At 40.2% G+C, this 27,628-nt stretch overlaps 1 protein-coding gene across 1 annotated transcript in view; it reads right to left on the bottom strand.

The window, feature by feature from the left end:
* TGFB2 (transforming growth factor beta 2) overlaps positions 1-27,628 on the bottom strand; it is a 59,295-nt gene that overhangs the window by 8,763 nt on the left and 22,904 nt on the right. Inside the window, exon 2 of the mRNA XM_042817331.1 lies at positions 11,176-11,339. Coding sequence (XP_042673265.1) covers positions 11,176-11,339 — 164 coding nt within the window. The remainder of the gene's footprint in view (positions 1-11,175; positions 11,340-27,628) is intronic.

The raw sequence follows: 27,628 nt of genomic DNA, 5'->3' as shown, positions 1-27,628 counted from the left end.
TGTGTGTGTGTGTGTGTGTGTGTGTGTAAATTGCAGTCCTAACACAGAGCTAATGGATGATAAAATCCTAGGCTCATCAGTCTGTTTCCTCCCACAAACCCACCAGATGAATGAGTCTCTTCACTTTTCTGCATTGCATCCTATTTCCACCCACACTGAAGCAACTACTTCCCGCACAGCGAGAATTAAAATGGCCTCTTTGTGGGAACCTATCAGAAAGTCTTAAGGTTAACAATATATTCTGCAAACACACTCCCAGTAACATTACATGAGATATACTTCCTACTAGATCAACTGGCTTAGTTTAAAAAAAAAAAAAAAAAAAAAAAAAGCCTTCTGTATGCCTTGCAGCTCCAGCACTTGAAAGCTTGTCTACTTCTTCCAACTACACTATAGCTCTTAGAAGAGATATTACCCTTACCTATAAACATTGCTTTGTCTGTAAACATTGCCTTGCCTTTATGCTTAGCCCATTGCAACCACATCTAACACAATCAAAAATGTTGTTGCTCAACTTGTATCTGCAAGGTGCCTGAAAGGTGAATGTCTGTCCAAGAGTTTTCAGTGCTCCAAGTAAATTAACATAAGAAAAAAGAACACTAGAGAGAAAGAAGACTGAACTAAAATTGTAGTTGTCTTTTCTCATTTCCTCCTGGAACAGCATCCATAAAATCTACCTTCAAGAGGCAGGAGGACTTTGTATGTCTATGGATTATGACCTAGATTGCTAGAGCTTTCAGGGCTGGGAGTATCATGTAGGGGAAGAGCATACCATCTACACACAGAAATGCCATCCAATCACTTGCTAAATAAGAGACAGAATTTCCACACAAATCATCTTACCCCCCTCACAGGTGTATGCACAAGTAGCTGACAGTGCATAAAAACTGCATGAATGCAGGTATGAACATGCACACCTTCATACATGCATGAGTGAAAGCTCAAGACAAACAAAATTCAAAATTCAGGTTGTGCAAAATCTTTACAGTTTCTAAACATGGGGATATTCTTCCACATATATCTCTTTATTTAGTCTCTTCTCCAACAAAGTGATAATGCAGTGCTGCCTTTTATAGAAAAGGATTATGCATAGACATATGATCACATTATTAGGAAAGGATTAGCTGAGTAGGTAGAATGGTTACAAAAGGAATATCCAGCAGACTTCCAGCACAGCATGCAGAATAAATTTCCTTCAGTATCACTGCTATTACTTTTAAGAACAATTTGGCTTTGTCTGCCCTCCTTTTGTATGTAATTCTTTCCTTTCTCATGTAGGCAAATATTTAGCCAAAACTTCATTAATCTCTACTTGATGAAGCAGTTTGCATTCTCAAGCCTTGCCTTCCAGCTGTCATTACTATGGGCATGCACTTCAAACTTTGCTCATCTTTTTTTTTTTTTTTTTTTTTTTATTCTGACCCCTCTTAAAAGCACTCGAGGAAAAGAATTATCCAGGAAAAATCTCAAGTTATCATATACACACAGCTACTGCCAGCAGGACAAAGAAAAACGCAACAGCAGATACCTGAATATTGCAGGTAACTGCGGGAAATCGATCATAAAGCAGCCAGACAGACACAAAGCATTGCTCTTGCTTGTACAGCTATGCGTTTGAGAAGCTCACTTGGTGATCTCTATGATGAGTGCCTTCACATGCCACTCTGATCAGGCCCAAAAGAATACAAGTACTTTACAAATCCCATTGAAATCTTTTACTCTTTACTGGATCTCTAAATGTGTTCTACCCACTACTCATTCCTTGAAGGGAGGACCTGCTCTGCTAGCTAGAATTGATCTTTGTTCATTTATTAGAGCTTAAGTAGGGGATAATTCAATGAGCACATTAGTGTATATATTTTAAACAATAACCACTCAGAGCAGACAGCAGAAGAGCATGCCTTCATGACTCACTGCACTCATAAAAGGAAAAAAGCTGTCAGAAAGACACTGGTTCTCTCACACAATAAGAGCTCTACAACAGCAACTTGCTTAGTTTATTTCAGGTTTGACTGCCTGGCCAGTAACTACTCCTATTCTTCAATAGTTACCACAGTAAATTTCAAAAGAATGGGATAATTGCTATTAAGTATAATTTACACTGGAACAGTTTTGGCTAATAAATTCATCACCTCCCCAGCAAGCAAGCAAAGAAAATCAAATGTGGTCCAGTAGTTTTGATACATAGGCTGATGCATCAATGACATATATCTGCTGCAGCCAAAAAAAAAAAACCCTAGGCACACATCAAAGGCCAAGCACCAGCAACAAGGGCATTTTATAGCTTGGTCAGAGAGTTAGAGTCACTAACTGTTTGGAAATATTTTGGGTGACTTATGTTTTCTTAAAACAAGTTGTTGAATTTTCAAAACACAATAACAAGATTACATGGCCACCTAAAAATATCTATTGTGTCTGCTGTGTTCCCCAGATACTTATGGTGGTCACAGCTGTCAGACAGCACGGGATCTGCCATCACCACGTAACAGTAAAGATGGTATTATCTTGTAAAAACCTTCTATGAATCTGTTTTTCCTTTTCATTTATTCTGGGCTGTCTGATCTCCTCTCTCCAGATGCTGTTGGCTCTCTGATAACTTCCTTCCTTCCTTCCCTTCTCTTCTGTGTCATCTCAGACTTCTGTGATGTTCTTGGATTACAGGATTTTGGCAGACTCACTAATCTTTCTCCTACTTATCATCATTATCCATGGTTTCCATTGGAACTTCAAGGGCCTTTTTATGGAAATGGAAATAACCTGACATGTACTTGTGAGCACAAAACAAATAAGCCCAAACAATGAGATCCAGTGCTAAATGATGTGCTAATGATGGTTAACATCACAGAAGAGATAAATCCACTATGCAGAACATCTCTGGGTACGAACTGCCATCTAGGATAACCTCTTCTGGGCTAGTAGAACACTGCAGGGGACTCCAGCCTAATCCGGTGCAGAGTAATAACCAGATTCCCAAGGTCTGCATATGCAGCTGCTTGCGGTTTCCAAATTCTTATGTACTATTCACCCTACTGAAAGAATCACTTCTCTGCCTCAGTCCAGATTTCAAAGGACTCCTCAGACAGTTCTCATGGATTTCATCCAGCCCTTTCCTGAAGCTTAGAAGCTAAAAAAAAAAAAAAAAAAAAGGACCACGCTAATTCTCAGTCCTTTCTCAGTCTCTCGTTCAGTTCAAGGTCTTGGATTCTATTTTGGACACGAGGATAAGTAAATCTTTAATTCTGCTGCAGACCACTACAGTCCCTGCCATTCAGTTTCTTACTCATTGTATGTGGAGACATACGTCACAAAGTGCCAAAACTTCAATATAGTACCAGATAAATGGCTACCAGCTATCAGAATCTTAACCTTCTTATCACCACTGGTGCAAGAGGGACTGCGTATTTTTTCCAAAACTCTTGGTGCTGGCTTTCACACTTCTTTTGTAACCGCTTTTGAAAAAGAGTAATTCAGAAACTGCCTTCAGTGTAACAGAGTTAAAAGGGCTTTACAGTCCCCTTGCTCATCAGTGGAAGCCTTTCCATTACTTGCGAAGGTCTCTGAATCAGGCTCATACTGAGGGCAGAATCTTTAGAGACTAGTATATGAAATGCAGAATTCCTGCCAAAATACAAAGGTATGGAGTACTTGCCAAAGTCTTAAAAAAAAGCCATAGCTGTATGATCCATCTGCTCAGAACTTGCCAGACACGTTCTTCATGCAAACTCGCAAATAAAAAGAACATATTGCACACATAACCCAGCCCCATTTATATCTGGATGGACTACAGCTGTGGCAGAATTCCCTGAGCATCAGCTGCTACTCGCTTAAAGGTAAAAGAAGGTGAAGTGTGAGGGGGCAAGGAGAAGTGCAGCAAAAGCAGGTCAGAAAAAGAAGGGGAAGTATGTCAGGGAATTGCTGTAGCTGATTCACTGCTTTACCCTGTGGTGAGGGGATGAGCCTCAGGGAAGAGGATGAAGACTGAGAAGGGATTTCCTCTCCACTCCTTCCCCAAGCAGGGCCTTCCACCTGCTGTGGCAGATACATGTGCTGGGTATGGTGGGGATGCAGCCCTGCGGCTGCTCAGTTTCATTTACATTTAAGCAGGCAGGAAAACTGTGTTGTGAACGCAATAAATAAGAATAGAGGGTCTGGGGTCCTTCTCCTGGAAGATTTTGAAATATTGAGCGCAATTTCCTGCTGTATAGGAGATTTTAAGATAGCTCCAAAGACTTTACGCAAAATGAAGCAATACAAAAAAAATCCTGTAAAGTTATCTAGCATTTAGCTCTAACTTGCCAGAGGCACATTATGTTTTATTAAAATATCAACAAAGAGCAGCCAAAGTCAACAAAAACAGAGTGGGCTCTTCTGTCTCCCAGCCAAACCATGTGTCCAGCAGGGTACCTCTTTGCTCACCTCCTCTCTGAGCTCAGTTCTTCCAGCCCCCTCCTTTTCCTCAGTCCTTTGCCTGATAGCCACATTTCAGACTCACATGCATTTTCTTGCAATATTTTGGCATGAAACCTTTTTTGCTTTTTTAATATTCAGATTTACTGCCTCTTCCACAATGATGTCTTCTTCCACAAGTCACTCCTTTTCTTTCCTTCCTCCTGTCTGCACTGTTCTCCTTCTATCACCGTTCTCCTTACAGACATCTCTTGCCACCACCTACAGGCTCTCGCACAAACCACTCCTATCCTCTATTTTCTTCCATCATCTATTCTTCTTCATATAGGCTCTCCTCTCCCACAAAGCTTCACATCATTTTCCTATACCTCTCATCCATATCTTTTTTTTCATATGTCCACTACTGGACAGGGTAGCAGGGCAAAAAGAAGGCCAGAGTCCTTTTGTTATCTCATCACCGCTGAATAACAGTGGGATTTTCATTTTATTTTTTTTAGATCTTTTTGCTGAGGGCCTGTCATTTGCTTTTAAGTATGGCAAGGCTCTACAGCACAGTTTTCATATTTTGGACCCAAGTGCTGCTTTTTTCCCTCTCCTCCAGACATTTCTATTCCCTAGCTAGCCCTGAGATGAACTATCTGATGACAAAGCTCCCCAGCCTTCCTCAATTCCTTGCTCACCTCTGATGGTGTTTTTTGCACCAGCTTGATATGCCCAGCATAATAACTACCAACTTGCAGTGTTGGTTAAAACTTGGGCACGTCTGTACATTTGGTTACCTTGCCAGACTGCAACCTGAATAGCAGGAATCTGAATTCAGAGGCTTATTTCTGACCTATGTCCTACATCCCTACGTTCCCTATAATGTACACACACCACAAACTGTAATAAATCTATCATCTCAGAGCCCTACATTTCAGTAGGGCACCAGCTCTTGCCAGTAGCTAATGGTGTTTTATGTACCACTTCAAATTGTCTTCAGTAACTTCGCAGTTCCTGGTAAGAGCTGGCTGCACATGAGATAAGCTGTCAGATGGCAGAGAATATGACACACTGATAAATACTTCCCCTCACCCACGCTCAGGGTGTTTGCCAAAGGTACTCTACATGTGGTCTTAAACATACTGAGTATTTTGTAGGTACGCTGTTTGGAATAACAATTAAAAAAGAATTCTTGACTGAAATACACTAAAATTTAACCTTCTCTGATCTTCAGTTGCTGGGGTTGGGTTGGGTGGGTAAAGCAGGAAGTTATGTGCACACTTTATACTGAGTTTAGCACTTCAAAAAGCACTGCGCATTTGCCACTTCACTGTAACCTCACAACCAATCTGCGTGCAAAGGCCTGGCTTCAGGACAGCAATACATAAATTGTGGGATCCAAATATACCACTTGAGATGCAATGCAATTGCAGAGCAATGGCAGTCAGTTAGAACTGAATGCTACTGGGTGATATCTGTAACCCAGATATCTCTCGCCCAGCTCAGTGCCACAAAAACTTCTTCCTGCTATTTTGTTCTGTGGTGTGAGAGATGGCACTTTTGGGGCCAAAAAAAAAAAAGGGCAAAGTCCCTTTGCTCTCAATTGTACTGAGATCAATCTGGAGCAGCACTACTGTGGTCAGTGTAAATGGCTTCATATTTGCACCACTGAGATCTGGCCCAAATCTATAGCAGCTCATTTTAAATGTATTCCCTAACTGAAAAACAAGACACTGTCTGAACTGAAGGCATTTGAAAGACTGACTGTGGTTTAAATTTAAATCTGACTCATAGTGGGGTAATATGTTCCACTGCATCTTCCTTATACCTCCAACAGAGGAGAAAGGCCCTTAAAGAAACCAGGTCTGATATTGTCCGGAAGATGGCCACTTCTTCCTGCGCCCCATACAAGTGTTGTGGGTGCCCTCAGCATAGATAGGACCATACTCAACTCAGAATCATAGAATACCCCAAGTTGTAAGGGACCCATAAGGATCACTGAGTCCAACTCCTAAGCAGCTGGAGAGACCTAAGGTCTGCTGTTCTTGGTGGCTGTCAATTCTACATCTCAAAGCAGTGTTCTTTCTCCTGGGCATTAGCCTGGTGCTGCACAAACCTTGGACACTTCATATGGTAAGGACCCCCATTCACCATCCAGTAGCTAACTACAACACATGGCAGCCTAGGACAATGACACTAGAAACCAGCTCTTTGGATGTATTTTCTGTGATGCTTTATGATGCAGTACCAAAACATAGTACTGCTTCTAGAGGAAGCAGTCATTACTTGTCATTGTTTGATCATCTGTACACAATAAAACTATCTCAAAAACAATACTGAAGTACTGTTTTTCACCCCACAAGGGTTTTCACTTGTCCAGCTTTGCAGTGCTGCCCATTTATTTTTTGGAATGCTCATTCATAAAAGGCAAGATTTTTCTAAAGGGAGCAGGTACTTTATTCATAAATACAGAAGCACCTTAATAAAAGAAAAATGTGATGAAGTCTTCAAAGCGGGCAAGAAAACTGATGAACAGAGACGTTCTCATGGCAACCGAGCTTTATCTGATCAAATTCCAATAAAGCCTGAATTTGGCATAAATCTTTAAAAACATAGTGAGGGCCATTGGAGGATGCTGAAACTTGTTTATTTAATATTACTCCTCCTCCCTCCCCTAGAAGTATTTTATCCTCTCAGTATTTTCTGAAGGCTTGGTGCACGTTAAGAAGTGCATCAAGTGAAGATGCTGCAGTGGAAAGTGAAGTATGGAGCCGCTGCCTCTGAGGTTCTGTTGCTTCCTTCCTTCCCTGCAGCTTCCCACTCTCCAATGTGCTGATGCTCAGCAGAACTAGGGATTAACCTTTGCTTTTAGGCAGAAGAAATAGCAGAAAAGATGGTGCCTTTAAAGAATTAAATTCTATGTGGTTTCACTTAACTAGAGCCAAGAAAAGACAGAAGCTTTTATACCAATCTTATAAAAGAAGCTTAATTCCCATTTCTATGAGGTTTGTTGTTTTTCCCCCTCCCCATCATTAAGACTACTTAATATGCATGCTTCCCATCTGCACAGGAACACACAGATGTGACTGACTAATCCTAAAATACCCAGAAAAGTATTCTGGTTGAAAACAGACATTAAAGAAACTGTTTCTGCTCCTGGGGATTACCGTTTGCTCCCCCCGGCTTCGGGAGAGGAGGAGGATGGCGAGGTGCAGCATGTCTCACTGTGCTGCTGTCAGAGCTTTGCTCAGCACTCAGCTGGAAGTGAACAGAGGACAGCCAGCACTTTGAAAGGGGGCTTAACTTCGGTCCAGGAATTCTGTGAATACACTCTCCCAAGCAGTCTGCAAACATCCTAGCTAGGGAACTGTGAATGTGGAGCCAACAAGCTGCCAGGCTACCCATGGACCTGAGAGATGGCATATGTCTACCTCACTCTCAGAAGAATTCACCTCCAGAACCTATTACTCAGAATCCCATTCGCACCATAGGGCACAGCCAGTTTGCCCAGTGGACAAACAAACCAAATAAATGCATTAAGGTCGGTCCTCTGCATCTAACTGTGCTGGGTGGGATGGGGTCTTGCTGGGAGCAAGAAGCCCAGGCTTGCCATGCCAGACAGCCCCAGACTGCCTTCCTGCAGTCAGTGCAAATCAGGGCTCTGCAGGAAAACACAAAGTCTTCCTCTGATGTGGTTTGGAAAAAGAAGCCAAGTGCAGCCTGAGGAAAACTTGGTTGAAAGGTGCAGTGCTGCATCTCTTTCTCATTTTAAGGGGTAGATCTCTATGGTCAGAGGACCACACAGAGAAAGAATCAGGAGAAAAAATATTAATGCTTTGCTTGCTTAATTTTCCTATTTATCCTGCACATCTGTCTCTAGCTGTTCCTGACGCATGCTTTCAGAGAAGTATTGTCCTTTCTGCACCACTAGTATATACACTGCTACTAAACTGCCACTGGCCAAAATTAGACTGCATTGGGGTACCTACATGTGTGCAGGGGATCCCAGCCTGCCAATGAATTACAAGCTCTGGCTCTCCCAAGGACACTTCTGCCTCTCTCCTCCTGCTTAATGGGAAAAGACAAGACACAGGAACAACTACTCCCTGAAATTAAAGGTATGAGAGGAATTTCAAAAACTCTCATCAAGGAGAGTTCAGCAAAGCAAAACAAGGCAACCTGAAAGTTGGTGAGAGGAAAAAAGAAAGAAAAAGGAAAAAAAAAAAAAAAAAAGGGGGCGGGGACTAAATAATTAAATGTTGCTTATGCAAGATGAAAAACCACATTGTTGCTTCTAGGCACAACAGCCCTGGCAAGCCCAGCACTATCTCACAAGACAGGAAACAGTGCTTATGAAGGGAGGAGGAGCAGCAGTTACACTTGCCAGATCTTCCAGCAATCTCTAAGAGGCTCTGTCTCCATGCTTGGCTTCTCATGCTTCAGGCAAATATACCTGAAAAAGTTTTCAACCCTTACAAGATGTATTTCTCTCTCCCACTTCCACTGAAATGGGCATCCTCCCCGTTCTTTTACCTCCCATGTTTGGTCCTCTGTTAAGTCACTCTTGTCAGTCACTCTTGTCATTACACAATACAGAACTTCTTCCAGCATCACCTTGCACATCTTCCCTACATTCTGTTCCTCAGACTTCCCTTGTTTTACCTTCTAAAGCTTATATTCTTTTTTAGGATTCTTCTATAGCACTGTCCTACAATAAAGCCTCCTCTCCCATTACTTCTTGTGATGCTACACCTGTTAAACACTGCATGCAGCCTCAGGCATTGTGATGGAGAGATGTAGGAAGGTTGAGGGACTCCTGGTAAGAAATCCATGCAATTCAGATAAGTCAACACAGAGCTAACATAACACCTGCATGAAGAGTACTGTACATAAGACTGCAAGGGGTAAATACGACCAAGAGGCAGAGTAGTGGCACAAAAAAGCACTAACAGGCAGCTCTTACTAATTGATGAGTTCCCTGAAAAAAAAAAAAAAAAAAAACACTCCAGGGACAGCTTGCCTCTCTACAAGTAAGGCAGCAAGTAACATGCCTAATGAAAACCCAGCACAAACACACTCACCTTGCTGCCCCTGGTTCATATGACTAGGTATAGAAAAGCCCCATTATCTACAATAGCCTGCACTCATTACTTACCCAGTGTTTCACCAAGTATATCTCCACCCACTCTGCCTTACTCACTGGCTATATATTTATATAAGGAAGCCAAGTATCTGCTGTGGGTGCAGGTGTCAGTTATTTTCATGGGCACAGGCTTGCTGGAGTCAGCCTCTCTCAAGTGAGCTCCAGCTGTTTCTCATCACAATGCAAATTCCCAGCTGTGCAAAGGGCCTTTCTTCCCTACCTCCGCCGAACCCTTTCTGTCCCACATTCCTCAAACATGGAGGTGCAATGAGCCGAGCTCAGGGAATGTCAGCTGTATTTCTTCCAGGTGTGTGATTAACAGCTCTCAGAAAGCCCAGAGATGCCATTATCTCCATTTAGGATGTCTGAACAGTGAGGTCAAGCCAGAATATATGATTGTTTTGACAGGCTGGTGTGACACCATCACAGGGACTCATAGAGTAATTCTTTGTGATGGCTGTCAGACATTGAGCACACCAGTGGCTTTCAGCAAAGATTTCTGTTACTTCTCTTAACAAGTGAAATGCTACTTAGGCACCTTTTCTGCCTGCCAGTTCACGGAATGCACGCGGCCAGGCTGCAATCTTGACAGCAAGCACCCGGTGACCACCTGCAGACCTGAACCCCATTCAGCGGGGAATCACACTTCTGTCCTGTTTAAATCATGTTTAAAATCCCAGAGCATCATTTACTGCCCTCAGTCTCAGTCTGGCTTATACCGTCACTTCAAGAAGCACGAGCACAGATTCTGCTCTGTCTACTCCCAGCTAGGTTTGTGCTTAAGCAAATCAGGCAGCAAAATATGAACTTTGAAAGTAAGGGTGATGATTAATTCGAATTCGCACCCACAGGATCTGACCCAGGCTCTGTGGGGCTGCATACTCACAGCAGTGCTCAGATACAGCAAATAAGGGTAGCAAAAACAGAGATAAAGAGGGGTTTGGTATAGTTTACAGGATAGCTTTCTGCCTAGCAGGTTTTCAGCTGAACAAGTGCCGAATTGATGGAACAACCATGAGTTTTACCCAGTAAATACCTGTTGGAAGTCGAATCCCTTTTTGCTTTTGAGCTTCTCAGCAAGATGAACTATGCTTTACACAAAATACGCTCTAGCCAGTATTTCCACAAACAAATGCACAGAATCCTTGCAGTTGAGTTTAATGGATTTAGCATGTGTGCAAGCTGACTCACTATCTAGCTAGAGGAGTCTCTGCTTGAGTTTGTTTACACACAGAGGAAGTTTTGTGGGGTTGTGATGGCTTCTATGAAAGACTGAATTTGCTTCTTTCAGTGACAACGTCATCTGATCAAGTTCATAAATCATTTAATATTACCACTGAACAGGGAAATGCAATCAGAAAACAAACAAAAGAGAGAAAAGTCTCAATAACACTACAGAGTAAAAAAAAAAAAAATCTTTAGATCATTTTCTTCCCCTCTCCACAAATCCTGAATTTTCCACTGCCTCGCTCGAAGCCCTGGGCCACCATACAGAAGTCAAGCTGAATGCTGGAGTCCCGAGGCACACTTTTCTAGAAAGCGTGTGTATTTCAGCTTTGTAAGACTTTGAATGAAGCTGCTTCCAGGAGAGACACAGAAAATAAACTACTTTTGACAGACAGCAGTAACAGCTGGAACCCTACCTGGTACAGCTCAATTCGCTGCTCCGAGACCCGTGCCTTCGAGTTCTGCAGGCGGAAGACCCTGAACTCAGCCTTCACCAAGTTGGATGCATTTTTCTCCATCGCCGAGACGTCAAATCTAACGATTCTGAAGTAAAGGCTGTAATAGCTTGGTGGGATGGCATCTGCAAGAAGGCAATGCAATTATATATTTCTTAAATGATAAAACACATTTTCTTTCATCTATTTCAATACAAGACAGCCGGAAGGCACTAAGGGAAATATTTGTAGCATGATTCAATTTCCAATGGCCAATTTAGTATCATTAACAATTTAACCCCTAAAAAACCAACACCACATGTGTTTGATTACAGGAAAAGTAGATTAATAGAGATTAACAATCATTTCCATCTCTACTTCAGGGCATGCATTTAACCCCACTCTTTTCACAAACTGGTGGAAAATCCTGGATGCTTACAAATTGGAAAAAAAAATCCTAACAGTTTGTAGCTGGCAATTGCCTTCAGACTTGTAAGGAATTCACAAGAGATATACTAAGAAGACAAGTAACAGGAAATCGTTTGATCTGTATTTCTCTAACATCCATTTTCTCCCAGGGCATGGCATATAAATTAGTCAGCTTCAGGTTTTGTTTTCTACTTAGTTATTAAAGATTTTATTGGAATAAAATATTCATTCTCATTATAACAAGGGCAGGAATAGAAGAGAAAAAACAAAAGGAAAAAAAAAGCAAGCAGATAGTAGACAAATAGAATTACATGCATATTGACCATTTGCAAACAGTAGAACTCATAAATTTAACCAACCATCCTTAATATGTTACAGGGAAATTAGGAAAAAAATTAAAAAGCAGAAAAACAGAATCAAGTTGTCAGTAATGATATCAAAAGTATCAGTTTAGGTTTCAAAGCAATCCTTTCCTCCTTTGCAGCTGCAAATCCTGACTGAGGTTAAGCAGCAAAGTACTTTTGCACAATTCAGATTACCCTGAAGGGTTCAGTGATCATCTGAGGCTGTTCCACCTAATTTTGGCCAAAAGCACAAACAGAAAACCATGTGCAAAAATCTCTGAACATGCTCTGTATGTGTGACATTCTCCACACCCTGTTGTTTGGCAAGATTTTCCTCAAATTGCAGAGTAGGCATGGTGAGCCAAATTCAGGGATGAGTCAAAATGACTCAAAGGCCCTGATAAAATCTCCATTCAAGCTGAGAGAAAGGTTTCATTTTGAAATGTACAAAGAAACAGAAGATCAAAACTGTATCGTGGAGTCTGGGGAAGGGAGGAGGGAAGATTTTCAGCAGAGGAAGCAAACTTCACAGGTTTCCTTGGGGTCACACCAGCACAAAGACTTTGGATAATGATTATAAAACATTAAGTTTTCCCACTAGTCTTATAGCTCAGGATTTGTCATGTAGTATTGTGAGACAACAGCCTGTACATTAAGAGAGGTGAACGACTAAGATCCTATGAGGGGCCCAGGCTGTGTCACAAATTCTGTTGAAGCCTTATGAGGGCCTGTCCCAGCTCTCTGGCCACTCAGGCCATCCATTCAATCAACCACTGCTGGAGTAAAATACTATCTTCTGGAAGTTACGTAATTCTTCACAGATGTATTATAACATAGCACAGATTGGAGAAAGCAAGAAGAGGACTTTGAGGGGACACTTCATCTCATGGCTCTTTCCAAATCTCCAAGGAATTTGTGTAGAAGTGGGGGTCAGTCTCTTTTCTCAGCTGAGAAGTAATAGGGCATGAAGAAACAGACTCAAGTTGTGCCCAGGAAGTTTTAGTTTGGATACTGGGAGGAATTTTTCATGAAAAAAAGTGGTCAAGAACTAGAAAGGGCTGCTCAAGGAAGTAGTAGAGTCCTCAACCACAGAGGTATTTAAGAGATGTGCGGACTAAAAAAAGTGCTTCAGTGTTGGGACTCAGTAGGTCAGGTTGATGGACTTGGTGATCCTGAACTTCTTTTCCAACCTAGACCATTTTATGCTTCTACCTTTACCTCTAATGATTAATGATTAAACATGCTTTGACTAAATCATTAATAATGCCTATTCATATTAATGAGATACATTATTAGCTTTAGGACCACCTTTCAAACATTTAATGTTAAGACAGCCTATTATCAGAACCTCTGAGCAATGTAGCAGTCCCCAACTGCACTAGGCAGCAATGCTCTTACACACTTAACATCCTGTTCATGTGAGCTCTTCAAGTGACTATTTATAGGCTCAACTACAGAATAAATACAAAGTATTGGTCAGTCACAAAATAAAGCATAACTAAGTGTATGTATCCTCTTTACATTATTCACAAAATTCTCCTAGATAATTGAACGAAATTAGTTTTAGAATGTTCAGAGGTGAAAAATCCTAAAAATGATCACAGAGATGAGAAAAATCTTAGAAAGGCAGGCCTCAACTATAGATGCATTATAAGTGACAGTTCTCAAAATGTTTAAAAATCCTCTGAAAGAGTATTTTCCAAAGAGGGCTTTCAGTATGGTCAAATGTGCAAGGGGTATAAATACAACCCTGAAGCCCCAGATATCCTCAGATGTGGTTTTATTTAATTAGGAAAAACATGATTCTCAAATTTTTCACACTTGCAGTATTCTAAAATAAACCCTAATGCATCATGATCAATATTGTTGTCCACCAGCTACAATCTTATAATGAGAAGTAAAAGAAAAAGGGATGGGTTAGTTTTTCAACAGCGTTGTTCTTCTTTATCTTGAAAAATACATAAGTGCCAGTCTCACTCAATGCCAGTCTTCTCCCTCAAGAAGACCTAAATGAAGGTCTTCTGAGTAAAGCTGAATTTTATGTGATGATGATCTTAATTTTGGTAGATTTTGATAATTCTTAAGAAAGCTACTCAGTTCAGAGGTTACATTCTCATTTAAGAGGGAAATAATCTCCTAAATTTATTTTTTTCTGCTACAGAAAACTCTAAGACTACTACTTGTTTCTCTGCCAAACCCAATTCTACTAGGAATATAATTTGGCATAATAGTATGTATGTATAAGATTGATGCTTCCAGGATGAGTTGTAAGTCGTCCTTCCCCATCATTTATTTGAGGCATCAGCCTACAATTTCTTACCCTGTGGACAAACCAAATGAGCAGACAGCCACTTGCCCTGGCACAGACAAACCCAGTCCATCTTGATTTTATTTCAGATGCAAAAGTCCTATTTAGCTGTCTGGTTGATTTATATTTAGCTTCTAACTTATTTTAGAACTTTGTTGGACTTTATCTATAGTCTTTCTTTTCAGTTTTTGTATTTTAGATACCATACATTATAAATGTGTGAATATGCAACCAAAAGAATTTTCCTAAACCACCTCTACATTTGTATTTTTTCTCTCTTTCATTTATAAAGGAAACAATAACAGCTAGAGAAGGAATACTCTTCCAGTGTGCATGCTTTTGCAAGTCTGTACGAACAATACACAGTGAATGAGTATTTACCTTCTGCTGGACACCAGCAATGGAGAAGAATGAATTCTTATCTTAAATAAATTTCATCTCTTTCACAAGACAGTGTTATACCTTGCAACAGACCATAAGAAATTTGATTTATTCTATCATTCACAACAACATCCATGGGAAATCAATACAAAAAACGCATTATTTGTAGGTAACTAAAATTAAAAATAAATAAATAAATAAATAAATAAGGCTTTTTACTAGCTGGAGCTCTTTCCCTGTGAAAGAATGGCTGTCTGCACACTTGGGGTTCACATGAAAATTCATCAACATGAGGACTGGGAATTGAGACTAGCAACTCTGCAAGGGAGTGGGAAGAACCCTATGGAGTTTAGAAGGATTTGGATTAGCCTTTTAAGTGGTCTCAGATGCTGCAATTTATGTCTCTGTGACTTCACCTTAACCTGGCAGATACATCTATGTAGTCGCAGTTGGATATCTATGGATTTCACTCTGATTTTGGCCAAATAGCTCCAGTAGACACTATGATGAATCTGAACAACTTTGTGCACTACTGCAGACCAGATTCCTTAAGTATTCTTTGAAAGATTATCATTAATGAGTGGAATTAAATCATTGCTTCCTGTAGCTTGGAAAAAACAATTTTCTTTTGTTTTGAAGAGAGGGGAATAGTAAATACACTAGAAGATTCCATTTTTATCATCTTTCAATTACTCATTAATTCAACCCCTACAAAACTGTTTCAGCTCTAATAACCATAATCACATTCATCACAGTAAGGCTGAGATGAGTTATAAAACACAGTTGGAGAAGATGAAGGCAGCTTCCATCTTCTTTCCTTTAGTCTAACAGCTCCACATGCTTAACACTGAGCATTGCAGGTTTAACTTCTTTATTCTTTTTTTCTTTTTTATTCCCTGTTTGAGCTTAAATTTCACCAGCTGCTTTATACAGGACAGTTCAAACTGCTAGCTTGGGAAGCTTTCCAGTATGTGAGTTCTTATTGACTTTGTTCAGTGTTCGTGAGTGATACCAGCCTGCAGCATTGTCCCATTTAATATTATCATAGGATCATAGAATCGTTAAGGTTGGAAAGACTACTAAGATCATCTAGTCCACCCATCAACCTGTGCCTATGACCACACTAGAACATATCCCTTAATGCCACATCTACCTTTTTCTCAAAAACCTCCAGGTATGGAAACTCCACCACCTCCCTGGATGGAAGTTGGAACACCACCAGGAGACTGCATACATCCCCTCACCAACCATCCAAAAGAGCAAGTAGATTCCAAGGCACTCCTCCTGGAGGAAGGTGAGATGGGTTTGAACTTCCTTAAGCCAAAAGTGGGAACTGAAGGAGGCTGTACCCCAAGATGTTCTCCTAGAGATACTCCCAGAGTCGGGGACCTCCTGCACAACAGGACACTTTTGTCTTCAACAGTTGTGTCATACCAACTAGGGCTTTTCTCACAAGTACTACATGTATTGACATTTCAAGAGAAAGAAAAACCACTCTGACACAACAGAGAGTTGTGCTCATTTTCTGGAAAGGAAAAATTCCTACATCCAATTGTATCCAAACAAGGGCTTTTTTTCTCCTCTGAATTTTCTTTTCTGCTATTGAAACAAACAAACAACAAAAATAGTGAATTATTTCCATAGCCCAAGATAGACAATGTAAGTAACTTTATATTCTCTTTGGAGGAGGCCAAACAGGCCGACATCACACATACACTCAAACTGGAAAGGCTGAGAGCTTCAGTCCAATCCTTCCATCAAGGGCTTGCAGTAAATGCTCAAAGATTTATTTTTATTCCCTTTTGTGTTTATTAAACTTTGGAGGGTTTCTTTTCCTTTTTTTCTTTTCTTTCTGGTGCTCTGCCCACTCCTTATTACAGCAGTTACAAAAAATGGAGTGTCCTTTTTTTCTCGCCTTCTTTTTTCCCTCCTCTTCTCTCTAACTGCAGAACATGAATGGCCATGTAGTAGCTTTGAAGCAGCACATGCAAATATTTACAAGATTAGTTTGATTGTTATTAAACACAGTTGTTATGCTTTCCTCTCTCTGGCAGGCTTCCCTAAGCTCTCTGACTATTAGGACCATTTAGGCTGTTCAGATTTCAGCTCACTGATAGCAAATCCTTAATTTTTTATTTTATTTTATTTTATTTTATTCAACAAACAGCAAAACTGCTGACAATGTAGTGAATAAGGCTTTTGCCTTGTCTCTGGAGCAGCCTTCCTGCCAGCACAGGGTAGGCACCCATCTGCAGTGCAACACATGGCACAATGTCTGTGCACTCTTACTCCACTTGTTTTGGCTGAAGAATCCACACCAATAACTGGTGGCAAGGCATTTACCACCTGATGAACCTTAGATATGTAATTTATCTGAGGGAAAGTAGTACAGATGATTCATGATGTCACATTAGCTAATACTTTCAGTCTTAGTGCACTTGGTTAGCCAACACTTAACAAGAGCGATGGACAGGAGTCAACAAAGGCAGAGATAACTTCATCAGGAAGACAGAATGAGAACAGTTTGGGGATCCAATTGCTGTATGGCTCTTTTAAAGGTCAGATCAAGAAGGATTGAAATCTAATGGCTCCTTCCTCTTTTACCACCACTACTGACTGCTGGGCCTGTCACCCCAGTGAAATAGGGAAGCCTTAGCATGTCTTCACTAAGATAGCACATCTTACAGTCCTGAGATAATTCCTCTTGGAATAAAAGCAAAGAAATCAAACCTTACTCTCAAAGGTCTTCCCGCTGTAGCTATTTAAGCAGGAGATTCTTCCACCAGTTATGCTAACAGAGGCCAACTCTGAAGGCTGTTTTAGTAAATTCCTACTATATAGACCAACTATATGCATTAGTATATATTAGCTGATCTTTCCTTCTTTGTAATGAACTCCCAATGAGCTCCTGCCATTCAACAGGGAATGCATACACTTAATTATTACTCCATAAACTGGCTACGAGGGCTCAATAAATATCACTAGCAGACTCCAAGGTGCTCAGAGCTAAGATGCCTGGCAGTGCTTACATAGCACAAATGCATGGTTCATTTTTCTGCTTACACAGTCTGTCAAGCTTCACATGTCTACAAAATATACATCAGTGAAAGTCTGCATGGGAACAGAATCACAGAATTGCAAGGTTGGAAACAACCTGCAAGATTATCTAGTCCAACCACCCTCCCATTCCTATTAGTACCACAAGCTACTAAACCATATCTCGTAGCTCCAACTACTTATATAACTTATATCCCCGTTGAACCACTTGATATTCCTCTTTTAAAATACACCAAGATCTATGAGAACATATGAAAAGTAATCAACTGCAAGATGTTCTCCTGATAGAAAAGTTAGGTACAATGAGGAAGAGATAGAAAATTTCTGAAAATACAATTATGATATGTATTCCTTAAAATCTGATAAGGAACTTCTGGTTTTGCTGCTACTTTCTCATCATTCCACCAAGTCTGAAGCAAATAAAGACTAGTCAAAACTATGAGCTCAATAGCTCACTAACCTGCTTGCCTAGTTTCCAGATACTCAAATATTCTTTCAGGGTACTACTATTGCTCTGGGATTTGATAGACTTTGACACTTCTATATAATTCTTTTTTATGCTCTTTGTTTCTGTAACTGTGAAAAAGTCCTCCAGTGGTCTTTGGATCAAAATGCAGTTGGCAGGAGAATGTAGTTAGCCTCTGGAAAATGACAATTAGGGATTAGGTTGAGTTCACAAAGACAAGCTGTAAAATAAAACTCTAACCATTGGAGGTATCCTAGCAAACTTGCACTGGATTCTTGGCAAAAAGGGGCTTTGTGGATCACTTTGAAGACAGAAAGAGAATGGCATCTTGCTACATGCTTCCTAATTTGTGTCAGTTCATCTCTAGTAATATGCTGGAGTTGGATACAAGTCCTACAGCAGGCATCAAACCCTGCCAAGAAAAGCAGCTATTGTCATTTTAAGACTGTAACAATATGAAATGTTTTAGAATTTTGTATTATTATTTTTTTTCTAATTCTTCTCCCTAGGCTGGGCTGGGCCAAATCATATTACAAGTTAATCCTTAACAGTATTTACATGCTGCAACTGAAACTGACTTCGGATGTTCCTTAGTTTGGTCTGAGACCACTGTAGAAAGGACCACAACTTTCACATATCACTGAACTGGCCAACTTAACTGAATCTAATCAGCCAGAAATCCCTCATTTCAATCTTTTTTTTTTTTTTTCCTCACCCAGTAGGAATTACTCTGTCACCCTTTTACAGTTACTCCAATAAAGCTACTAGTTTACATACCGAATCTGAAACATAATTTAGCCTGAAAAAATCCACACTCTTTGTACCTACTAAGGGTAGATAAAATAAGTATTTTGAAAAATCAATCACGGCTTCTTTTTTTCATCTCTTCTCCATCCTACTCGTACCATATGAAGAAAAACCACTGGGCCAACACAGTACATGTTTGTCCATCTCCTTTCTGGTGCAACACCAAGAACCAAGAAATCTAGGGTACTGTAGACTCCTCTAATTGGCCTTTCCTGCAAAAAGTTCACAGCTATTTATTCTTTTATTCAGAGGATTTAAAATTAATATCGAAGAGAAAAACTGCACTGTCCTTTATCTGAAAAGCTGACCTAAATCCTCACACAGAGCCCATGACAATGATAGAGATATTGCCTACATCAGGTTTATGTCCTCAAATGTGTGTTAAGATGAATCAGCACAGAGATTTCAAAAACATTTGTTATTGCTCCTTTACAGCCACAGGCACTTACAAGCCTTGGTTGTTTGCAAACTCTCCTGTCCCAAAACCATGTTCTGTTGAATAAGACTGCATTCCTGCTTTTTTTTTTATCTGCAGCTTTTAGGAAAGTGAGAACTGCCTTGAAGATTGTTTCTTCTATAAAACAAAATTCTTAAGTATTAACTTGTAGCACAGTCAGACTGAGTATTAAGCCATAACCTCTGAAGCTGGAGAAAGATCAAAAGCCAGTTCAAGCTGCAAACTCATAGCTAAAATGAAAGGGGAAACTGTCCAGTCTCTTTTAGGAAAGCAAAAAAGCAAAAAAAAATGATGCTACTTCTAGCAGATGGGCATGGAGACTCTCCCAGACTATGCCTCCCTGCTCTCAGGATAAAACAGCACATGTAGCACAGACCTGCACCCCAGCCCTATCTCCCTAGAAAAACAGCAATTTGCCTATTTTCAAAAGCTGAATTAACGATAAATGTGAGCTAGCATCTTGCATGGACTACCTACGAAGCCCCTGGATGCATCCTGGTCTGCATATGTTTTCTGCCATTAAGAATGCTTGAAAATGAATCTCCTGAAGAAAAATTCTGTAACATGAACTCACCCGATTCTCCTCTCTGCTTGACTTTAAGTCTTTCCAGGCTGTTGGCTTGCTTTCTCTCTCCCATGCCGAAACACAGGGGCTGGGTAATGTGAAAACACTAACGCATCACAAGAGAGCTATATTCAGGTCTTAATTTTGAGCCATTGTGCAATGTTTCACTGAGGTAACCTAATTACTTGAGAATATTCTGGAGAGTGGCAAATGCCAGTTTTTCCATTCTGGACCATCTTTCAGCATAAACAAATCTCCACACATTTTAGAAAGCCCAAAAGGTCTGACCCCAGTTCTCGCCTCCACTAAGTCCTATTTACACATCTTCTGTCACACAGAGGAGCCAAAAAGAAAAGCAAATACAAACCATACTGCTATCTATGTTGCTCAACAAAGAAATCTTGATCTTGTGGCAGATTAAAAGACATGGAGAGAAGAAACAGCAGAACAGCCCTCTTTCTCAAACTTAACCCCCACTATAATCTCACTGTTGCTTATACAACATTACATTGTTAAAAGGAACAGAGAAAAACAAATCCTGGAGTGTGTTCTTTACTCTGGGTCTCAGACATGGGCAGCAAGCCCATGGTCATTCATTCCCAACGGGAGCCAACAGATCCTTTTCTGCTGGGAAGATGCCCAACAACCTAGCAGAAAAGCAGCAGCACCTATCAACAGGCATTAGCACAAGTTACAATGGTACCAAAGTCTCTCTGAAATCCGAGTGATGTTTTGGTCCTATTAAATTTACTGACAAAACATTCCCACTGCTTTCAAAAGAGCCAGGAATTTACCCCCACACTTGTATGGACTGAGAGGATTTTCAGCACAAGTAAACCATCTCCAGCTTCTCTGCCTCCTGTTCTCTGTGTATTTAGGTTGCCAACAAAAGGTCCTTCAGCTTTCAGCAGTTATTTTGTGAACATTCAAGGAAGAAGAACTCCTTTCAAATCCCCATCAGGATCCTTTGACTGAGATCCCAGGTTATCATGTATCACCACTGAAATCAAATATGTAAATAGATTTGTGTTGTGTTTGGAAAATTCTCAGGTATGTACTTTGCTATTCTGCTTACACTGGAATGCAAGAAAAATACTCCTAGTGTCTTTCATCTCTCTCCATAAAAGGCTGCTCCTCTTTCAGCTAGGAATCATAAGCAAGAATTGCAAGAACAATCTCCTATCTCTGACCCAAAAAAAAAAAAAAAAAAAAAGATAAAAAGTACAAAAAAACTTGTCAGAGAATAGGAACCAATCTTCCACAATGGCAAAACAAAACAAAACAAAACAAAAAAAATCAGACATGCTTAGCTGCTTGTGACTGCTATGACTATGGTGAACCATACCTGATCAAATTAACCTTTGGCCATTGACAAGACAGAGCAATAGCTTTCCTCATTACAAAGATTTTTTTCTCTCCCATTTCCCAACCTTTTTCTCAGTGCACACTACTGAAGTGGTACCTTTGGAAGTAATCTGTAAACAGAGATCTCTCTATCGGAATCACAGTATCACTAAGGTTGGAAAAGAAGGTTGGAAAAGACCTCTAGCATCATCTAGTCAAACCATCTACCCACTTCCATTACTGCCTACAAACCACATCCCTCAGTGCCACATCACCATGTTTCCTGAACATCTCCAGGGACTCCACCACCTTCCTGCACAGCTTGTGCCAGTGCCTCACCACACTTGTTATGAACAGAAGATTTCCTAATGTCCAAACTGAACTTCCCCTGGTGCAACTGGAGGCCATTCAGTGGGCTGATGTGCCAGATACAATCACAAGCCCAACTGCATTCCTCATGTATTGTGCTCCTTTATACAGGATGCTGCCTGCAGCAGCTACAAACACCCAAGGAGGCTTCATGCTACCTAAACCCCAGTAACCTTGACTCATTTTCATCTAAGAAAATATTTTCCATCCTCCTCTCAACAGCAGATTAGGTATAAGGTTAGATGTATGGGTGTGTGTTTGAGAAAAGGACTTTATGTAAGTTTTTTTTTGTTGTTGGGTTTTTTTTTTTTTTCCCCTCTAAATCCTTCCTCTCCTTGGCACCATTCTCATGAATTTCATTTGCACTGACAGCCCAGCCAGGAGGATTAAAACTGGCTTCCCAGTGTTATCTCAGTGCCAACTTACTAATGAGCTACATTTAAAAAAAAATACATTGTGCAGACATAGTTTTATTGAATCCGTCAAAATCCATCAAAAAATTGAAGAGGCAAACCAGGCAAAGAAAGCAGGGCTCCTCCAGCCGCATCGCAGGCAGGGAGGGCAGGAGATGATGCTGCTCACAGGTGGGACCTGGCAGCCCACCCAGCAGGCAGCAGTGTTGCGAGGGATGGGATTAAACCTGACCTTCAGGCAGGAGCACAGGCAGTGAGAAATCAGGTTAGCATGTTTTTAAGGCTTGCTCCTCCAAGGAGAGGGACTCTATACTTATTTTAATATGAGCTGTGGTTAGCCATCATATGTCTCTGTCTGTAAAATTAGGCCATTTATCAGATTGGTGCTGCTTGCAAATCCTACAGCAGACATGCTCATTGCAGGCTCTGACTTGTGCCTTTAGTGCTGGATGACTTGAGCTGCACTTTAAGTCTGTGAGTACACATCAGCATTTTAATTTTCTTTAAGGGCTCCTAATCATAAGTATTGTTATGAAATCCAAGAGGATAGCTGGAAATCCCTTGGATATATCCTCAGGATTATACACTGTCACGGCAAAACAATACAAAAGCCTTCACAAAAAAATGTACAACTGCAGAACAAAGCTATGCTGGAAGGAAAAAAAAAAAAAAAAACAAAAAAAAACAAAAAAAACACAACAAAACTGGGAAACATTTTGAATTATTTAAGGAACTACTAAGAAAACTTTCCCCAAATCCAATTTTCTCCAGCAGTGTCACAACAACCACAAAGCCGTCATACATGACAAACTCAGTAGTGTTGAAATCAAGGAAATGGCAGTGAAAAGACATTCTTGGGCTATTTCACAATTCAATTGAAGCTGTTCGTACTGCTGTGTTTAAGTCTCTCTCTACCTTAGCACAGATTAATCCAAATTTCATTTATCTTGTTTTTTAGGCAAATGTTTTATTTTGCCTCTATTCATTTTGGGCACAGTTCAACCAACTAGAAATGAACGTCTCTGAGATGAGCCATTAAATAAGTTTGAATATTCCATAGGAGATCAGTGTAAGAAGCCTATCTCTCTGGTGCAGATAAAGAGCACAGGCATTTGCTTTACGCTGCTAAAGTCATCTTCTGAGCTCTCCTGAGCAGCCATGTGCTTAAAAACCTTCCTGTCTCAGAGTGCCTAGCAGTAAGGAAGAACAGCAGGAATCCAGGCCTCACTATGTTGCTCAGCGTGAGACCTCACATGATTTTCATTACTGCTTTCCCATCTCACCCAAGCCTTGTGTTTTTGGGAGATCTCCATGCAGGAGGGATACGGGTGCTACTTTTCATGCCCATGCTGTCAGTGGCCTTCTGATTCAAACTCCCAGAGTGAGATGATGAGTGCCAACTTTCTGAGAGCATGCAGAGATTTACCTACCAAGCCGAGCCTGTCCCATCCATCTCAAAATGGCTAATGGACAGCCACCTGTTACTAGTGCTCTCCAGACCTCTCCAGCCTGGTTTAAATTTCAGCCTAAATAGAGCCATTCAGTCTCCCCCAAATCTTTCACTATAAATGGGAAAAGAGTATGGTTCTAACTGACAGAAGCTGGTAACTGAAGATCCCTTGCACAACAGAAAGTTAAATGCAGTATCCTACAGAGCCCAGCAGGGCAGTGATTTTTGCTCCAGCATGGGTGACCTTACTGAGGAAGAGATTACCATAAGCAATGTCTTACTGTCACGTAGAACCTGAAAGCAGTGACATCCTACTGTCATACGTCTGGAGCACAAAGTCCTGTCTACGGCTTACCTATGGCTGCAGACCAATATATAAAGCAATGTGACTTCAAACAGCTGTCTCCTGAACTGTCCTCTTCCTCTGTCTCTCTTATGCAGCTCCCATGATCACATCTGTTAAGTGTACATCTATTATTCACTGCAGTTTGTGGTAGCTCTTTTACTTTTTTTGCAGCCTCATCTCACTTGGAGCTTTCCCATCACTTCATTCCTTTAAACCACTGTGCATTTTCCTTCTTCAATTAGTCCCTTAAAACTCTCCTTCCTCTTTAAGCTTGTGATTATTCTTTCATTAGAGCGTTTTGTGGTGCCCTCTAAGGAGAACAAAATTAAATTTAAAAACAAAACAAACAAGCAAACAAACAAAAAAACACCCCAGCACAATTACGCTGTCATGTTCTGTTCAACACAGTAATGTACAGTTTGTAAGGAACTGAGCCAATATGCAGATCGATAATGAGTTCACCAAGCACTTCCCTCTATTGTAAGGGAAAGAAAGTAAAACTGACTATAGAATCACAGAATATAAAATAAATGAAATGTAGTAGGGTTCTGCAAATGAAAGCTCCCTGTGAAAAGAGTTTCCAGGTCTATGGTTTTAATTACTACACAAATGAATGGAAAAAGAGATTAAGGAATTCACACAATTGTAACACATCATATTTGGAATTGTGGAATTTTTTTCAGTTACAATAGCATAGAGGCATAATCAAATAAAGTCCATCTGAACTGGATCCAGCTTCTTATTGATGTTTCAGTTTATTAAGACAAAAATCTGAAATCACACTTCAGAGCATTCGGATGGGAGTGAAATATGAGGTATCTGGCTGATTTTGCACGTCTTCCTCATTTCTTCTCAGAAGTTTAGAATTTAAAAATGTTCATGAGTTCCAGTCGTTCAGCTCTGCTCATTACCAGCCCTGTTTGTAAACAAGATTTCTAGCACTGACTGAGCCACAGTCCATGGTCTCTTCTGAAGAAGCCTTGTGAGTATGCAAAGCCAACTGCTTGCAAATAGAAAGCATGCACAGGAGCAAAAGTGTTACAACTGCTCGTGTTATTGTAAGGATTGGCTCATGTTTGCAAGCACAATATCCTCAGCAAATCCTATGGATTTTCATCCATGACTAGAGTAGGCCTGTCATTTTTTCCTTTTCTTTCCTCAGTTTTTCTCTTACTACCATGCATACTGATTTCAGCCTAAATAAACTGCCCACGAGCAACTGCTCTTTACACTGCCTTCACATAAGTCAATTACCCAGGAAGAATGTAGCATGCTGCACCAGCTCATTCAAGCTTTTTTTCCCTCAAGCCTAAAATCTCCCCAGCTCCCCTCTCCTCCACAGGCCTGCTCTTCATCTCCAGCCAGACTGAAATCTGGTAAATATTACTCTTACAAGGTAACAGGTCTGGAATGCGAAGCATCCGAAGCTCAGCAGAGTCTCTTCTTGGCACCTCAATACATGCACTCTGTTGCCAGCTGCCAAACAGAATTCAACTGGCCTTATTTGATTCAAACAAAGATATTAAATCCTGGGACTGTGGAAACATTATTTACCAATCAAGACTATAGTTAAAAGAAATGCCTTTGTAAAGGAAGAGCCAAGTGCTAGTTACCTTTCTAGCACCCTTGAAAAGTGTATTGTCTTGAAAAAAAGCTTTCAAGTCAGAATACATGCTTAATTTTTTGTATCATCCTTCATAAATATAAGACAAGAATAGGAAGATAGGGGGTGGTTTGTTGTGCTTTTTCCTCTCATAGAGACTTTCCCCTTGGCAGTATCGCCTGCACAACAGCAAGGACCAATGCGTGAAATCCTGACATTTCATCACAAGCTTTACAGAATGGTACTGTAGGCCAGCTGAAGGCCTTTCCTGAAGGAAAGATCTGGCATATATTTGACCACTGCCCTTCTTACGCAAAACTATTCCTAGCATTCAATGAATTAGAAAAGCCAGACCAAAAGCATCTGCTTAACAGTATCCTCCAAAGCAAAGACGACAGAGGACGCATCTACCTGGCCTCGTCCTCATGCACAAAAGATACTTCTGATGCTAAGGAATAAAAACAGACTTACAAAGCAACAAGGAAGCTCAAATTCTCCTTATAACTAATTATAACTAATTACTGAATATCATTAAACAATATGGCTTGGGAAGGAAAATTTGTATTATTTCTCGCTACTAATTTAGACCTAAATCTATATGGAGTAAGAAGCTCGATTTTGAAAAATGTTAACTTCAAAGGTCTTAATTCAGGACTACGAGGCCCTGTGATGGTGCAAGATCTCTTTGGAATTTCATATTAATTGTTATTAATTTAACTACATGGATTAGGTTCTTGACATCCAACATGAGGTAGGAAGAGTGGATTCTCAGCTCAAAACTTTACTCTCCCATGTGAACAAATGGTTGGCACAGCTACCTACCAGTATAGACCCTGAACTGTACAGCTGGCTATATTATAAAAGTTTTCATAAACTGAGATGTGTCAACTTGTTGAAGATCAGAACAGGAGAAACTATATAATACAGCATGTGCAGTTCAAAATACACATAAGAAATAAGCCCACCTTTTCACTTCTTCCAGAAAAGTTAGTGACCTCAGGATTTTCTTAGTGTCACTGTAACTAAAGGTAAATTGATCTTCCTCACACTACAAATTATGAAACTGCCTAACTAAAAAGCTTGCCCAACTGAAACTCTAATGTAGCTCAATTAGAAGTGCCTGGAAAAGAAGCAAAGACTACTGAGATATCTCCACAATAAGCTCTAAGTAAAGGTATCCAACATCTGCTCTTAGAGGAGGTGCTAATACCATAACTCATCTTACTCAAAAATAAGAACTTTACCTCAATTATAACTTTACTGATCTCCAGTTAGTCTATAAAGTGCTTATAAATTTCAAGGCACTCTAAGGATTCCAAAATATTATGAGTTTTTAACCTAATCTTCAGAAGCATGAAAGCCCATTCTAAGATACAGCCAGCAACACCAATTAGGCATTTCCACAGTGTCTGCACTCTTGCAGGTGTTCAAGGATGTAAGACATGTTCTCTTCCAGATAAGCCTCAGAAAAAAGCCAACAAAATGCCACTGAGCTGGTACCAAGTACTTGAACTCAGTAATAGACATACCTAGAACACAGAGGATCTCTAACCAATGGCTCCAATTCAGCACCTCTCTACTCTGATATCAGATCTGGAACTGTGCATCTCCTGATCATGGGGCAGTGCAGTGGGAAGAAACAAAATCTTTTTGAATCCGAAAAGACACCAATACTCAGCACAGATGGTTACACAAGAGCATCTGATAGAAGGCATGATCTTATCATTATTTCTCAGACCACGTTGGCTAAAAGTTTTCTAAAGACTAATGACTACAAGTGATTAACTCTAACAGACTACATTTTACACAAAACTACCCTCTTCCTATCTTGTCTAAACTATGATCTAATAGTTTAATGGACTAAACACATAAAAAGTGAGTAAATAACTGTTGTGAGCAACTGAGATCCTCCTCACAATGCTTCAGAATGGTGAGAAGGTTTATTTTCTTTTTCAAGTTTTTGAAAAAATGCAGTCTAGAGTTTGAACTTTTCAAGTTCTAGTATCTGTTAATGCTAATACAAAACTTGCTATTTTTGTGTGTATATATATATATATATATATATATATATATAAACATACATGTCTTTTTTTCTG

The sequence above is a fragment of the Centrocercus urophasianus genome, unplaced genomic scaffold (genome assembly GCF_019232065.1).
Source record: "Centrocercus urophasianus isolate 14NV4802_14NV808 unplaced genomic scaffold, USGS_Curo_1.0 seq_10, whole genome shotgun sequence".
Classification (NCBI taxonomy): domain Eukaryota; kingdom Metazoa; phylum Chordata; class Aves; order Galliformes; family Phasianidae; genus Centrocercus; species Centrocercus urophasianus.
Note: the sequence above shows the minus strand (reverse complement) of the source record. Positions and strands in the feature narration are given on the sequence as shown.